The sequence below is a fragment of the Gobius niger genome (assembly GCF_951799975.1).
Source record: "Gobius niger genome assembly, chromosome: 16".
Classification (NCBI taxonomy): Eukaryota; Metazoa; Chordata; class Actinopteri; order Gobiiformes; family Gobiidae; genus Gobius; species Gobius niger.
The window spans coordinates 6,273,646-6,290,599 of record NC_136867.1 but is presented as its reverse complement, the minus strand read 5'-3'; the positions used below and the strand labels follow the sequence as shown (position 1 = coordinate 6,290,599).

Below are 16,954 nucleotides of genomic sequence, written 5' to 3'. Positions count from 1 at the left end.
CTTTTTTTTGTTGCTGTAAAGATTTGTGTCACACTCCACACTCAAAGACAGTTAACATGAGATACTAAAGACATTGGGAAACAGTCCTTTCCTGTCATTGGGTTCTGCAATGTGAGCACTGGATGTGAGTGGAGAAGGGCGGAGACGCCTGGTCAGCCAGATTACACTGATTTCCTGTTCACAATGGGAAGCTGGATGTGACGCAAGCAGCATGCAGAGTGTTTTGTAAATAAGGAAGTTAGTGGTTTTACGACGTCCTCGACCAGTAAATTACAGATAAATGTAAACCATCTCTTGTTTTTACCACAAAAACGGCACGGTGGCGCAGCGGTTAGCACTCGTGTCTCACAGCTCGAAATTCCCGCGTTTGATTCCCACCTGGACGGGGCCTTTCTGTGTGCAGTTTGCATGTTCTCCACGTTTCTGTGTAGGTTAGTGGTAAAAATATGTGCAACAGGTTAATCCTCCAGCCTGGCTCCACATCATGGAGATGGGTCCCTGAGTGCCAGCCCGCGCTGGCAGCTCACTGCTCCTACAGCTCGCCCAGCGACATTGAGGGTTGGTCAAATGCAGAGAACACATTTCTCTACAGAGATGAATAAAGTATAACTTAACTTAAACTAAGTATTTTCCTCCCCCTACATGTTCCAGCCGTGTCCTAATGTGTAGAATGAGCTCAGACCTGTTCGCCACAACTGCCTCTAAAATCCTGCACTGTCACTCAAAAAGTTGTTACTTCGGGTCCGAATTGCCGTCATGCACGAGCTTAATATAGAGGCTGCAGTTACGCGTAAGACCTGAGGTGGCAGTAGTGAGCATAAAATGACCAACTTGCATCTAGTCTCTTTAAGGATACAAAGAGTCATTAGCAACTCAGCTCAGTTCTTAAAGTCGAGATACAACAAGTGAAAACATTGATTTTCAGTGGTCAATGCTGAGATTTGTAGCTAGTTTTCGCCCTCAAAATCTTAGTTTTCATGTCACAGTATAAAAAAAGACCAAACTTACCCTTCGTAAGGAGCCTGGATCTCGTTTCTTTTTGTCTTTTGTTTTAGTTTCATTTGTCGTCAAACATCCAAACAGTTAGTCCCTTTGTATTTATCTTTTGCTACTTTTTAGTCAGCAAAAATACTACTTTGACGAATTCCGTGACAGAGCATACCCGCCGACAAACCGAAAAACACTGCTCCCCTCGGCTGACAGAGGGGAGCTTTACTTTGTTCTCCATCTCCCGATAAGAGCGGAGTGCAGTGCTGGAGGAGGCAGCGAGAGAGGGTGGTTTATCTCTTTGGCAGCGCGTTCTCGTCCCTATCACCCATTAGATCACGCCTTTACACTCAATATTACACCCAGCGTTCACAGCCCACTCCGAAACAAGATGCTTATCAGGAGAGAAGCTCGCGCCGCGCAGTGTGACAGCGAGGCGCCCACACATCACAAACCAAGGCGTGAAGTGGAGTCGCTTTGTAGGCTGTACTGGGAAGGAGACATGGAGAAATGGAAGTTAGCGTTGGAGTAATTCAGTCTGACCGTTGTACGTTTGTTTGGAGAGAGGTCATCGAGAAAGTGTTTTGGCCAAACATAAGGAAATTCTGCAAAACCTTCTGCCACCTTGGTCCAGAAGAGGTTTATTGAGCTCTTAAAGCAGTACTAAGTAACTCTTCCCCCTAGAGGCCATAAGCGCAACTGCAGGTGTAGTAGCAAGTTACGATTTTTTAACTTATTAATTGTCTTGGAGAGTAAATACTGCGCTGACAGGAAAGGCGAAGGGAGAGAGGGTTACTGTGCATCCAATTATACAATGGAAACATTTTTTTTCACTCAAACTTGGCTGTAAATACTGTTTAAAGTGACGCTAGCCCGCAGTTAGCTTTGCCCGTTAGCATGTTAGCTTCTTCTTCGTGATTCCATTAGTGTGTATTGCTTTCTCCAGACCGGTGGCAGTCAAGTTGCAAACATGGTTTTCTGACCAAGACCCTCCAATCATCCCATAAACACTTGTATTACTCCCACAGGGACTACGAAAATTATTTATTAAGGTAAACGCGTTGCTTAGTACTGCTTTAACACTCTTACACTTGTATTCATAATTCTCCAAATGCTAATTAGAATCATTACTACAAAAAACCCGCTATACTGTAGTCATTATTCATTCACGTCGTACTCTGTGGTGCTAAGCTAATGTTCCAGCCGTCTGACTCAGCCATTTGTGAGAAATCTCCATCCTTATTCGAATATCCTCTTTTTTGTTGTGGTGTTTTGCGCTCTCTGCCCCCCCCTCCCTCGCTCGGGCCTGTGTTTTTCTTCATGGCAATCTGCTCCAGTGATAGCCCCACAGCCCGATGACCCAGACACGCTCTCCCTCATACACAGATGGGAGCGCAGCGCATTAGGCCCACATATCCTGCCACGCCGCCGCAAGCTCCACTGGAAACGGGCTTAAAGGATTCATCGCAATAGCAAAAACTGCAATTATTGAGCTCATTTGTCCTCTACAGAGAACGCTATGTGTTCACGGGAAAATGTGACACTTAACGCTGAAAAAGTCTCTGCATCTAATATGTCGACAAATATAAAACATGGATTTAAACCTGGCTCCATCCATTATTCATTGCTATATTTTTTATATATAGACATTGAATTGATTAAAACTTTTATTTATGTCAGTAATGCACAGCAAAAAACAGACACAATCAGCCACACATTGACTAAATCTAGATTTAAAGTCTAATTGGCAAATCTACGTGCAATAAAGTTAGACAAATAAATAAATAAATACACACAACAATGAGAACACTGACACATTTTTATGAACGCATTTCACGATTGGTGGGGTCACTTTTCAGGGTCACAGTCACAGAAATGCAACAAAAAACTAGCTTACAAGCACAAGTTCCTACTTCCTGGTTTGCATAGTCAGCCTTTTTAAGTCTTTATGGGCTGTTGAAGACAGAGAGGGGTTAAGTGGTGTTGTGGATTTTCTTACTTAATAAAGCTTAAGAGATGTTTGTCTAGTCAAGATGTGAAGCTTTGGCATCACCTTTTATAGGTGAGCACACCAAAGACACCAAAGGCACCCCACAAGGGAAGCACAGAATACACATAGAAATGGTAATACAGTTGGAGATGTCAATGCAGGCCACCAAACGGCGCTTTGCATGGTAATGCATCAAGGTGGCGTTTGGAGACAGAAGATCTTTGTCATGTTGAGGAGACGGGCCATTTGGGCCCTATTGTCTAAAAGGTGTGAGGGTCTCGTCTGGAGCACAGGAAGAAGCCGGTCTCTCTACCTGGTTTAGTCAAAGGCCCAGCCCAGCAGGGCGCCAGCAACAGGAGGCCAGTGGTTTACCAGCTTAACTGGCTACACTTATCACAACAGTGGCCCTCTCTGTCTCTGAATCTTTATTTTAATTCAAGTATATATATTCAAAATTCAGCGTTTGTTTGAAGAGATTAGATGCAAGTTGGTCATTTTATGCTCACTACTGCAACCTCAGGTCATACGTGTAACTGCAGCTTCTATATTAAGCTTGTGCATGACGGCACTTGGGACCCGAATTAACACCTTTTTGAGTGACAGTGCAGGATTTTAGAGGCAGTTGTGGTGAACAAGTCTGAGCTCATTCTACACATTAGGACATGGCTGGAACGTGTAGGGGGAGGAAAATACTTAGTTCAAACATTTTTAAACTCCATATAGTCCCTTTAAGTAATGGTGGAGAGTATTTCAGTTTTTCTCTTCTTTGTTTTCCCCCTCTGGCTGCTTCGAACATGACCAAATATGGGCCTTTGCAAAGATGCCGTCTATCTATAGGCTTTAAGTTTCTTTTGAACGTAATCCGAACCTATTCTTCTCTACTATTTTTGAGTTATATACAGCTAAGATAGTGGTGCTTTCGTTTATTTGTAAACTCAGCATTCATTTCCATAAGCCCATCTGCATATTCATAGCGCCATCATGCATATTGCAGAAAAATGAATCCCCTTAATCTCCCGGAGTGTTCAGGTGGACGTCTATCCCATAATTTGGATGGAGTTGGGCGTGTATGTAAATACATGTACAGCCGCGTGCCAAATTTAGAACCATCAGATTAGTGTCCGCGCTGCTTCGTCGCTCCCATTGTAGCCATCACGCGAGCTTTTCCGTTTTGACTTCAGAGTGGCAGCTACTATTCATCCATTCGGGCTCCGCTCCGTGAGAAAGCGGGCCTTAAGTAGAGCACTTATTTTAAAAAAAACATTAAAGTTGACAAAAATGTGGACGAATCCAGTGATGTTTTGAATTGGGGAACTTTGGCGGCGCTTGGACCCGGGAAAGGTGCCTGAAATTTGCTAAAGTCGGGGACATTTTCTGGAGGTAATGAGGAGGAGATTAAGAGGCTGAGGAGGAGCATGGTTGCGCTGCTTCAGTTGACGTTGCCAAAGATTAATATTGCGTTTGTTGTGAGCAATTACGATTTTTCTTTTTTTTCCCTTGTTGACTTTCCTGTTTAAAGTCACTTGCACTGTGTTAAAAACATGGCGTCAGGAGCAAAGAATTCACAGGGAGAAACGTCCGGTACACTGAAAGTATATCAGTATTTCAAATGACTAAAACAGGGTCTTGCTTTGGCTAAATGTGAATCCATTATATCCACTGTGTAGCATCTGCAGCCCGACTGTATCTTCCTAAAAGGCAATCGCCTCTAAAAATAATAAATGAATACATCTCTAATGGCGTATTTACACTCCCCCCATTCTTCTCCATCACGATAAAGTTCTCTTTTAATTCAGATTCATGTGACATCTCAGCTTCTTCATAATCATAAGGAACTCAGGAAATATCCATATGTTTTGAGCGGACCGCTGCTCGCTGATCTCAACATTCTTTTTGGCGTTCTCCCTCACAAAAGAAATGGCTAAACATCCTCGCCAAGCCGGATTCCAGCACTTTGAGGGATAGGAATGGTGTCGCTAATCCCCTGGTTCTGTCAAAGGGACACTCCTCTGCACTCTCCCCCCGTGTTGGCTTGCCCTTTGAAAACCTCTTCGCTTTGTCACCTTAACCCATCGTTCAACAGAGCCATGTCCTCCTACGTCGCAGCGCCTCCTCTTTATTCCTTTTCTGGACGTGTTTTTGCCGTTGCACGCCACGTATTTCATATTCGACCTTGGCTTTCGAGGTTTTGTTTCCTGTTCGTACAATAGGGTGGTTCACAATATGTTTTCTCAGATTTTGCCAGATTGCACTTGCAATGTTCCTATTGACATTTTGAACATCTTGAGCCAATGAGACTCCAGTAAAGGAAGGCTCAATTTTTCACAATTTTCATTGCTCTAGGCCTAAACCCAACAATGCATAACTTTCACAGGAAGCAGAAACTTGAAGAAAGACTCGGCGTCAAGTCCTTTGAGCTTCTTTTTGTGGGTCTGGTTTCACGCACAAGGAGACTGGCAGATGGAGCTCAGCTCACTCTGCTCTGAGAGCGTTCATTCTTCTGTATTCAAGCACACAAGTTGTGCATTCAAGTCTAAAAATGTTATGGTCTTTCATTTATGGAGTGATAAGTCGATATAGTAAATATCATGACAGCAATTGATGTGCAGCAATTGACTACAATTTGTATAAAGATGCTTAGAAAACCAATTGGATCAAGGCAAAAAGGAATCTGGCAAAATCTGTCCAGTTCATTGTGTGAACCACCCTATTTTATTATCAAATACAGCGTGGCCTGGCAATGGTGGGAAAAAGCCGGTGTGGGGATTACCATTTATTCATACTTTTATAGGTTTTCTTGCACACGAGCATACTTAGCACATTCAAGTAAATTTTAATCAAAATGGTATCCTTATGGATGTTCTGACACTTTAATGCATTACACAATGAAGCCGATTTTCCAGAAGACATGAAAGCCAATATTCAAAGCTAGCATCATGCAGCTAACATTAGCATTATGGATAGCGTTGGGCACCACTTTAATCCTCTCCATGTCTCTTTCCTTTGTTTGTGGGCGTTACCAAAGGTCTACATATATATACTCCACAGTGATTGTAGCCATCTTTCCACCTCTTTGTCCCAACCCACCACTTGAAAACCTTGTGTCCATGAGTGAAAGGTTTTCTGTTCAAAAGAGGATCTTTACTAATAGACACAACAATGTGACTGGTTGCCCTTCGTGTCCAAATATACTTCAACAGTTGTACAGGAAGTATAAGCTGAGGATAGACTTACAAAGCCTTTGGCTCAATCCAAATTCCTCAGATTATAGCTCCTCAGTCCTGATCCTAGCTCCTATTCCTTCATAACGGGAAAAGGTCAACCGTTAGGTCACTGTGCAGTTAGGAACTAGAGCTTCAGCTGCGTTTGGACAATCTGACTGTCCTCACCCGGTGGCGGAAACAACGGGGAAGTGACATCAACAAGAGCTGTTTTATAAAAACCACATGACCCACATACTTTTATCGTATTTTAAACATGCATAACCAAAATCTGTGACATAGTCTGTGACAAACCTCACAGACTGTAGCCACATCTGCCCTGGCTCAGACAGTTTCAAACAACGCCTTAATAATATGAAGCCACACAGAAAACAGACCATGTTTCAGACTTGCCTCCACAGCTACAGCCCTCATCACAGAACAAAAAGGCTCTCAAATATTCTACCTAATCCTGTCCTTTGGTTTAGGCCATTCAGTGCAATAATGTTTATAACAGTGAGATGTGACTGTGCTGTGGTGACTCTAGCATTCATTTTCACACATTTATAAAGTTTGGCTTGTGCAGATCATTTTAGTGAATTTAATGTGTGGCTGTCAATCATCAACAGTGGTTGAGCAGAGATTGGCAATTTTCCGAATGACTCCCGGGCAGCAGCACAGCGGCTTATGGGGTGGCACATCGCTCCTAATCACTGGTGAGGAACCTCCAGAGGGCTCTATGCTAAAGGAGGTATGATAGGAAGCTCCTTCCTCATTGACAGCAGTATTCAGACAGGATCGTGGCTGAGACCTTACTAATTTGCCAGTTTCTGATGCACCCTTTATTTAAACGGCCAAGGCAAGCTAACATGTCCACCAGCAGATGTTCACCAGGGCTTAGTATGAATCTTAATGTACTAACACATATGCTTCGTGTCTGCGTGTTGTCCTCAGGGATGTGCGGCGCTTGGTGGTGGCCATGTCCAGGGCCAGGCTGGGCCTGTACGTGTTCGCGCGGGTCTCGCTGTTCCAGAACTGCTTTGAGCTGACTCCCGTGTTTAACCAGCTGACCGCCCGACCACTGGACCTGCACATCCGCCCCAACGAGTACTACAACCAGGAGCAGCCGGTGAGTACGCACACATGATACCGCTCACTCAGGCACATCCACGGGCCTCTCGGAGCACACTGATCACCTCATGTGTCGGCTGTCTTCCTCTTTAACACCAGCGCGGCTCTTCATGGTCTGATACCACCAAATGTAATGAAATACAGTAACACTTTTTATTTACATTATTTGGGGTGACAGTTGCACAGTAGTTTGGGAGCTGCCAGTGTCTTTCCAAGTAGCTCTCCAACGGCTTTCTTCTAGGCCCGGGACTTCAACGCATTCATTTTGATTCTGTATTTAGAGAAATTTTATGGTAAACTTCATCACCCTTTGCTTTCACGTTTCCTTGTTCCTGTCGGACACCACTCAGGGACCGACTCCAGTAAAACATCGACATTGCTGGATTCTGGGTGCATTCTGGTGGACTTTACCCTATCCTTTCCACTCATTTCTATGAAACTTGTGTTGCCAGAGTGGCCAACTGAACACAGATGAAGAAATGGAGAGGTGAACAGAGGGATAGTGCCAATGAACACATGCTCATGTTAGAGTTCCCACTTCCAGTACAGGAGACAGTCAACCAGCAGTAGAAAATTGGCCACTCATGTCAACTATTAATGCATGTGCTTTAAAATATAAATAGTTAATGTGCTTTCATGACGGGAGGGGTCTGAGGGTCGTCCCCCAGGGAAATGTGATAGAAATCAGCTCTCATTTCCTCTATTTTGGTGAGTTTTAGATAAATTCCATTAACTCCATTGTAAAAAGGTTAATAAGAAGTGGCGAAACCAATGGGCGAGGAAAGCACCTGCCCTTGGTCCTCATGGCGGGGAGCTGACAAAAGACACTGTAAAACCGATTCCAATGGTGCCGTACACCTCCATGCGGCCCATGTGACCACGCTGGGCAAGGTGTCATATTTTTAACCGGGCTGGTTTTAGTTCTGGACAAATAAAAAGTTTAAAGTGAAACATTAGACACAATTTTTTTCCCAACATAGTTAACACGTGTTGCTTTAATTTGGCAATTTTTGTCATGTGTTTATAGTTTCACTTCCTTATTGGACACTGACAGGAAGTGACATAGAAAGAAGAAGAATTTCAAACTGTTGCCGTGCCAAACGTGTTATGTCAATGATGAGATGAGTCAAACCGCTGTGCAACTTTACATCCATGTCACTTCCTGTCGTTAGCTTAAAAAGTCAAATAAAAATAACTTTTCCTCCCAACATTTCTTCCTTATAATAACTGCTTCACTGAAATATAATGATAATTATTACTTACAGCCAAAATAAATCATATTTTCAGAAGCATTAAAAGCTGTCATATGCACTTTAAGCTTTGTCTATGATTGACGGGCTTTGGAGCTCTGTGGAGGCTCGTAGCCGGTCCGCGGGGCGCCCCTTTTTTTGGAACATGCTCTGTTGGAACAGACTGAGCCCTCATGGATTCTGGACTAGTTAATGTTAATGGAGAGGAGTGAGCAACGTCTATACATGTACAGTCTATGGACAAAACACATTCTAATATTTCTTTTGAGTCCCTGTCTCCGCCTGCACTACAATCTGACACAGAGCTGCTCTAAAACTCCATGTTTTTTAGACAGCAGAACACACAGAAGGGTGTTGCGAGAGGTCAAACGCTCTCCGTTCGTTTCCCTTGAGCAGTCGTGGATCCACTCGGCCACTTGATCTCCGCGGCCGATCAGCTGTCTCTGCAGGCCTATTTTCACCGGGCTTTCCAAAGACCGGGTCAAGCGCGGACACACAAAGCAGCGCCAGCGCGAACCACCGGGCCACTGAGTGAACTTCTTTGACAGCAGCCGCAACCTTTCATATTTTGGCTCCCGTGCCCACCTCCGTCCCTATAAGCGGCTTTTTCTTGGCGAAGCGCGGCTATAATTACCCTCCCAAGGTCGCGGAGCTCGAGCCCCAGCGCCAGATCCAGCCGAGCGGTGCCAGCGTCAGACAACACGACAGAGGTGTTTAAAATACCCCCAGCCCTGACACTTTCTCTGACTGACAGCCCAGGGGGGACAGCTCTCACGGGCAGACACATGGGGCCCCGGCTTAAACAGGCTATTTACAAATGGTGAACCTCTGCTGCTGGATGTTTATGGCAGTGGTTCTGCTGTTGTGCATGTTTTGCGTCAGTGAGTTTTGACACAAGAAGGCTTTTTTTTGGTCGACTTTGCGATTCGACATGAAGAATTAAGGCTTAAAGATAAAGAGTGTCTTGGTTTGTGCTCCCTGAACACCACAGGGCGCCTGTCGGACTTTGCGGATCATTGAAGAATCTGTTAAAGTGAAAACTGTAATATAAGTGCATGTCCTTCACACCGGTGGTTCTCAACTGGCGGCTCAGGATCCAGAATTGTTTCCAGTGGGTTGCAAGCCTTTCCCTTTCAGTATCCATGTGCATAAAGGTGAGGTTTCTTCATTCATGCCTGTAGGTAGATTAGAATAACACACACAACTGTTAGAGTAAAGTGGGGTTCGCTGCCCTCAGTCACGCTGAAGCTTGTTAAGAAAAGACATGGGGGGGCAAAGGGTCCTTCATGATACTGGATCGGGGTCTCTGCAGCTGATTGTTGTACAGCGACTCAAAAAACAAACTGTTTCTCCACCGCTTACGTCCCCACTGTCACTGAAATGTTGAATTCTGAAGGGAGTGTGTTTATTAGGTAACACAGACCTCTTGAAATGTGTTCAGTTTTATTATTATGGACTATGGTTTTATTGAGCCTCTACTCTTGTCACAATTGTTGGGAGTGACACACATGTGTTTGTGAAATGTTCTGAGGTTTGAACTGCCCTTTAGGGTCAATGAAGTTTTCTGAATCTGAGGCTCACCTGTGGCTGGCCACTCGGCTCACTGGCCCATTTATTTTTTATTTTTTTCAGAATTTTTCCATACAGAAAAACAAGAAACAAGAGGTGTACATACAATTATATGACTGTGTTATTTATACTTATTATACGGCTCTTCACAGCGTAAGTAGAAGCTCCGTTGATTTGAATGGGATTTCCCAACGTTCTACCGGTCATTATTTTCTGATAAAGGACCTCTGAGAAAAATAATGACGCTGCCAAAGGCAACGGAGTTCGTGCTGTCGTCACTGCGAGAGAAGTTGGGGGAATCGCTCGTGAAGTTAGCGTGAGTCTGATTTTCAACTTACCCAGAGATTCACCACCATTCCTCCAACTGCGCCTTCAGCTAAGTAGCTAGGCTAACTGCTAGCCTTGCTGCTTCTAGCCTAGCCAAACGTTGCAGAGCAATGCGCAAACTTTTGGGAACTATTTGTCGCGGAAGTCATTAAATAAACCTTTCGACCTTCATAAAAGTGTACGAAGTTTATGTTGTGTGTGTTCAGTTGGCAAATGGCCGTATAATAAGCGGGATAATGTATAATGTCCGGTTCGCCCTGTCGGTGCTTATTTTCCCGATAATGACCAGCGTTCTATACATTATCCCTTACATGTGATATAGAGAATCATACAAAATCAGGCCTCCTGGGCAAGATATAAGTTCTCCACTTCGCCCATATTTTGTCGAACTTGTCCATTTGCAGTCTTTTATGAAATGTAATTCGTTCCATAACAAATATTGCATATGTGAGATTATACCAATCTTCCACGTTCGGGGATATTGAACTCAACCATCTTTTTGTAATCGATTTCCGTGCTACTGAACTCAACATACCAAACAATAGTTGCGTCTCTTTATCTGCGTCAATAGAATATAATGAGCCAAATAGTACTTCGTCCCAGTTTAAAGTTGTTTGTAGCTTTAGCATGATTTTCAATTCAATTTTAACAGAATTCCAAAAATGTTGTAATAATGGGCAAGACCAAAATAGGTGGTACTGTAACACCCCCCGGGCACCAGAATTTCTCTTTTCTCTTTTCCCTTTTTTTATTCCACGACAGTAAACAACAAGATGAGATCGATTCAACATAGGTGCGATAAAACATGGTCAAGAGTCTAGACCAATATTAAAAGCAGACAGTAACGTCATGTATACAGTACCGGTCAAAACCTTTTATGTATCAGCTTGATTTTCAACACTATTTCCATTGTGTGATTCTCATTTAAGACATTAAACGATGAATGAACACATGGGAATGTGAAGGAAACAAAAAAAGGGTGAAATAAATATGTTTTAGTTGTATATTTAAAATTCTTCTAAATGGTCGCCCTTTATTCTTGGCATTTTCTCAATAACTTCATAAGATTGTCCTTGACATGGTTTAACAGTCTGTGAAGTCAAAAGTGCAAAGCAGTGATCAAAGTTGTTTTAAAACATAATTCCACGTGTGTTCACTCATTAATGAACTCCTTGAGTGAGAATCTTCAATGTAAAAAGCCTTGAAACAAAAGAAACCCAATACATAAAAGATAGGTACTGTATAATATACGGTTTGCATTATTATGTGCAGCCTTTACAACATTTGAACATACTTTCAAATTATAAATGTGCATGTACTTCAAATAGTACTCTACATATTTAAATATATTATTCCCACCCCTGTAAAGTAACATGAGAACAGTGTCACATCCATGAAGCTTCAGTGTTTTCCAAGTCCAGCGCACCCTTTCTGACCACGTTTCAGCAAACTGTACTGACCGTCACTACCTTTGTTGTTGTTCGCTCCATTTTGAACGGATGCCTTTGTTACAATCCATCCCAACTTCATCCGAGCCCCAGTTCTACACGTGTACTTCATTCTGAATCATCCCAGCCTGGCGGTTTGAAAAACAGCAGGCCTGGAGGAGAACCAGTTGTGGATTCCAGGGATGTTGAATGATGTATCGTTTTTAAGCTGCTCTGTCAACATCCGTATAAATATTCCAGTCTTGCCTTCGGGGCCTACGTGAGCCGCCCCGCTCAGTTTAAGTAGCAACATCCCAGCGGAGCGCATATTTAGCCCGCTCCGCTGCTCCCGGCGGGCTGCGGGACTGTCTGCATACCAATGCTTTTCAACTCTGCCCCCCCCCTCCCCGGATCGCTTTCATAATGCACGAGCCGCAGCGAGCTAACATTTGTCTTTTAACTACCGTCCCAAGATCCCAGCGCAGTTAGGAAGGATCGATATCGTCTGCGTTTGGCCAAAGGGGGGGGGGGGAGTAGCCCTGGTAATAAATCTTACCACACAGAGGCATAAAGGCTGGGTTCTTGTTTTGATGATCGTGACTTTTAAAAAAAAACACCTTTGCCTTGTCTTTCAGAGGAATGCGGCGGCGCAGCCAGACCGAGTGGTGAAGAACATGCCTGAGATGGCCAACCTGGTCTACAACATGTACATGCACATGATCCAAACCTCCCAGAAGTACAGACAGGTGAGCATGGGATTAAACACGCACAATGGGATTTTTTTTGGGGGGGGGGATGAGAGGAGCATCCGGTGAAGCTCCACTTTTACTGTGACAAGGATGGAGAAACCTTATAATTCTACACTGCCAGATCCCCTCAAAAAGAAGGTCCATGTGGATGTAACTTACTGCTCTGATCTGGGGCTGCCGCAGTTGGTAAGGTCTAGGTTCAGAAACGCTATTAAACCCAAAGAATGAGATCAGCTGAACATCCGGAATGGGGGAGTGGATCCCAAGGCCGTGGGAACCCAGGGTGCTGAGGGCGCTGCAGCACCCCCTGGTGGATAGTTTGTGAACTGCAGGCAATATTAACCCCTTAACTCCCACCTGAACCGAGCACATTTTCTCCAGCTTTACCCCAGTCCAAAAGCTTCTGGAAAAAAGGTGTGAAAATAGCAACAAAACTGAGACCAAAACAATGATGGAAATGTGAAAAAAAGTGAGAAAACATTGACGAAAAAGTGACAAAAAATGTACGAAAATGGACAAAAAATTGACAATAAAGTGAGAAAAATTTGATGAAAAATTTAGGAAAAAATGGATGAAAAAGTGATCAGGATTTGACAAAAAAATGCGAATAATTTGATGAAAAAGTGACAAAAAAAAGTCACGAAAGTTTGACAAAAATGAGACGACTGCCCAACAAAAAAAGTGATGAAAAAAAATCTGACGTGAGGAAAAAGATCAATTTAGTTTTGTAGGTCTTTCAAATGAGGCGTTACACTGGCCTACAGGATTTGGGTAAAGCTGAACTGGAGAAAATGCTCTCGGTTCAGGCGGGAGTTAAGAGATTAATAAATAGGATTTAAGCACAGAAAAAGTATTTTGGGGGTAAATTGTCCCTAACTAAAATATCTTCCCACGGCTCTGGTGGATCCTTGCTGTAAAGCGCTTTGAGTGCCTAATGTAGGTGGAAAAGCGCTATATAAGTTGAGACCATTTACCATTGGGCATATTCAAAGATGACGGCATGTGCTGGTGTTTTGATCACGTTTCTGTGGCGTCACAGAGCCCCACGCTTCACCAGCGCCAGAGCAGGTGGACAGCCTGAATTAGTGAAGCCAAGGGCCTTTGATTCTAGTTTAATGGTTTTCCATTAAAACGATTTATTAACCTCTTAACCCCCGCCTACACAAGCACATTTTCTCCAGTTATTATCCAGGTTTTCAGGCGTTGATTCAAATCTGAAAGTTTCATTTTCCAGAAGTCAAGTAACAAACAAATACAACTGCTCTGTCCTCCTCCCCTACAGCAGCAGCAGTTAGCCCAGCCTCCCAAACAGACCCAGACGCCCGCGGAGCCTTCAGGAGAACCACGGGGGCAGGAGAAGCCGGACAAACCGGAGGAACCGGAGGAGACGCCCATGGAGCAGGACACAGCAGAGGAGAAGGAAGTCCCAGGGGAGAAGGAGGTCCCAGGGGAGAAGGAGGTCCCCGAGCCAAACCCCGCTGAGAAGGAGGAGGAGAAGAAGGTGGAAGAGGAGACTGAGGAGATGGACGCCACAGAACACGCCAAGATGCCCGAGCACCCCGGACGGGACAGCGACAGCGAGGAGAGTGCGGAGGAGCAGTAGACCGTACATTAGGACTGTAATTGTTAAGGGAGGTCTCATTTTCTCACAAATGGCTAAGAGATGTGTTTTTTTTTCTACAATCTGTCAATGAAGTTCTGTACTTTTTTAATAAAATAAAAAATATATACATTTTGTCCACACATTTTTCATTCCTTGTATATTTTTTCCGAACAGTTTTTTATAGCTGCAATGAGACTACTTGAATTACTATATTTTTAAAGTGTCCTGTGTTTCCCAGCGGGACCCCGTCAGCCCCTGTTGCCTGTGTCAGCTCCGCCCCTGCTCCATCTGTGAGCTGCAGCCAAACTTTCTACCAGGACGCATGTTTTTTTGTTTGGTTTTGTCGTTACATTCTACTTCACAAACACATCCTAGATTAATCAGTAAAACCGTGAAGGCCAATGGATGTCAAATAAAAAGTGGCCAAAAGAAATGTGTGAAAAATGGAGGGAAATTGTGAGAAATTGTGGCAAAATATTTAATAGAAAAAAAAAATATGGGGAATAAATTGTGTAAAATGGAAGGGGGAATAGGGGAAATATTAAAATAAATAATAAATTGAGGGGTAAAACAAGAAAAAAAAAGTAAAAATGGGGCAAAACATTGGGGGGCAAAATAGATTTTTTTTTCTTTTGGTTCCTGCTTTCGTTACTTTAAAAACAAAAACAAAAACAATAGTACCATAATGATGTAAATATTACTATGGAAAAAAATGGCTGATATTTCAGTGAGTAGGTGGGTAAACCAATAATAAAAGTGGAGTATGAATAACACTTCTAATATTGCTTTTCCCACCACTATACAATAAAAAAAAGTCTACACCAGAGTTCTAAACAACAAGGTCAAGGTCTGACGACAGTATGTCCCAGAATGCGGTGCCAAGGAAGACTACAGTTAAGTCTGAGGGTGAGAACAGTCCTTGGGGAAAACACCTGCATGAGCGAAACATCCAGACTGTCGGCACAAATATGTGACACAAGGAGCAGTCGCTCCCAGAGACAGAAGGCTGATCCATCCGCTCCCCCAGACTCCTTCACCCAAAGGTAACAGAATACAGTAAATATTCAGTCAAAGTCTTAATACGTCTCTGTGACTGTTGCCTTTGAATGTCGAAATGGTGAAATACGTGTAACTTCTACTTTGTCCCAACCTGAGTCTCAAAGACGTCCTCCTCCCGTGCCGTGTGGGTCTGAGTGGCTCCTAAACTGACCCGTTCACATATCAACGGCAGCACATTGTCACGAGTCAAATGTTTGTTTTCATTCTGATTTTGTGATGTGATTAGAATAGATTTTTACGTATTCCTTTAATTATAACACTGGTTTACAACAAATGTGGTTTTCAGGGGACATCAAAAAACCTTCATGTGCATATGACACATGAGACACAATTTTTGCTAAAACATAGTTAACACAATTAAGATTTTGCTAAAGATTGTACCCAGCTTTCTTTAGTTTGGCCATTTTTTGTGATGTTTATACTGTAGGTTCACTTCCTTATTGGACACTGACAGGAAGTGACATAGAGGAACCCAAACACTTTGCAAATGTTGCTTTTGTCACTTCCTGTCAGCAGCTTCAAAAATTCAAATAAACATTTCTGCCCAACATTTCTTCATTAAAATTGCGGCTTCACTGAAATAAAATGGTGTAACTGATGTTATCCAAAAGCATCATAGGCCCTTCATTCAATATAATTCAGCAGATGAATTATGCGAACCATAAAGCCTTAAAAGTCATTAAAAGCATTAAAATGGATTTAAACTGGCTTAGAAAATATTATTTTTCCTTCAATGACATTGATTTTTTTTTTTTTACTGCGTCCATTCATCAGAAACATAAAAACTATGTGCTTACTGGTATCGGATGTCTGAGCCGATACTGGAAAAAATGCAATATCTGGTATGGGCTACAAATATCTGATACTGAACCAATACCTGTTTAGGCTCAACAACTTTCACTAAAGCAGGGGTCTCCAACAGGCGGCCCATGTAGAGTTGTTTATATTAATGTAACCTAGTGTAGAAAAGTCCAGTAATTCATGTTTAATGTTTTTCCATTAGTTTATTATAAATATAAGAAAAGATAAGACTTTAATGATTTAAAAATGGAGAAAAGGGACCATTCACTTTTGTCTCCTGGTATCGGTTGATATCGGATATTTGAAATGCTAAAGGCAAATTTAAATGTTTTCTTGATTAAGCGCTAATCGGTGATGACAGACTTATTTCATGACATTAAAAACATGTTTACTGTCAGCAAGAGTTTATATATAAATATCTCTTGTTTACTGTCACCTAGCAACCATCACGCTCCACAGAGAAATCACCACTGCTGCGACTTCCACTGCTGCACGAGCAACACTGTCATATTTTATAAAGAAAGTGAGTATTTGTTGTTCTGTTCGTCTCCAGATGAGATGTAATACCTTTTTATGTGGTGATTTTTGTAATTGCTAAATGTTCTTCCTCCGTCTGATTCACATCTCCACCTGACCGATGTTTCAGTTAGTGTTTAAAGTGCACATGACAGGTTTTACTGCTTATTTAGCCGGATAACATCCTTTTAAGGTAATTTAGTTTATTTCAGTGAATTAACAATTTAATGTAGAAATGTTGGGCAAATACAAGTTTATTTTGTCAGTTAATTTAAGCTCCATAGCAGTTTGGCTCATTTCTCATTGACGTAACATGGTCGGCACGGCAACAGTTTGACAGGAAGT

At 42.8% G+C, this 16,954-nt stretch overlaps 1 protein-coding gene across 3 annotated transcripts in view; it reads left to right on the top strand.

Moving 5' to 3' along the window:
• Positions 1-14,360, top strand: part of aqr (aquarius intron-binding spliceosomal factor) — a 95,207-nt gene extending 80,847 nt beyond the window's left edge. Inside the window, exons 34-37 of one of the 3 annotated variants that reach the window (XM_079573183.1) lie at positions 7,132-7,306; positions 12,517-12,627; positions 13,913-14,053; positions 14,090-14,360. In XM_079573183.1, the coding sequence (XP_079429309.1) occupies positions 7,132-7,306; positions 12,517-12,627; positions 13,913-14,053; positions 14,090-14,233 (571 nt within the window). In that variant the 3' untranslated portion in view covers positions 14,234-14,360. Of the gene's footprint in view, positions 1-7,131; positions 7,307-12,516; positions 12,628-13,912 lie in introns of all 3 variants that reach the window. The other 2 variants (XM_079573184.1, XM_079573182.1) reach the window with 2 other exon arrangements.
• Positions 14,361-16,954: the final 2,594 nt, after the last annotated feature.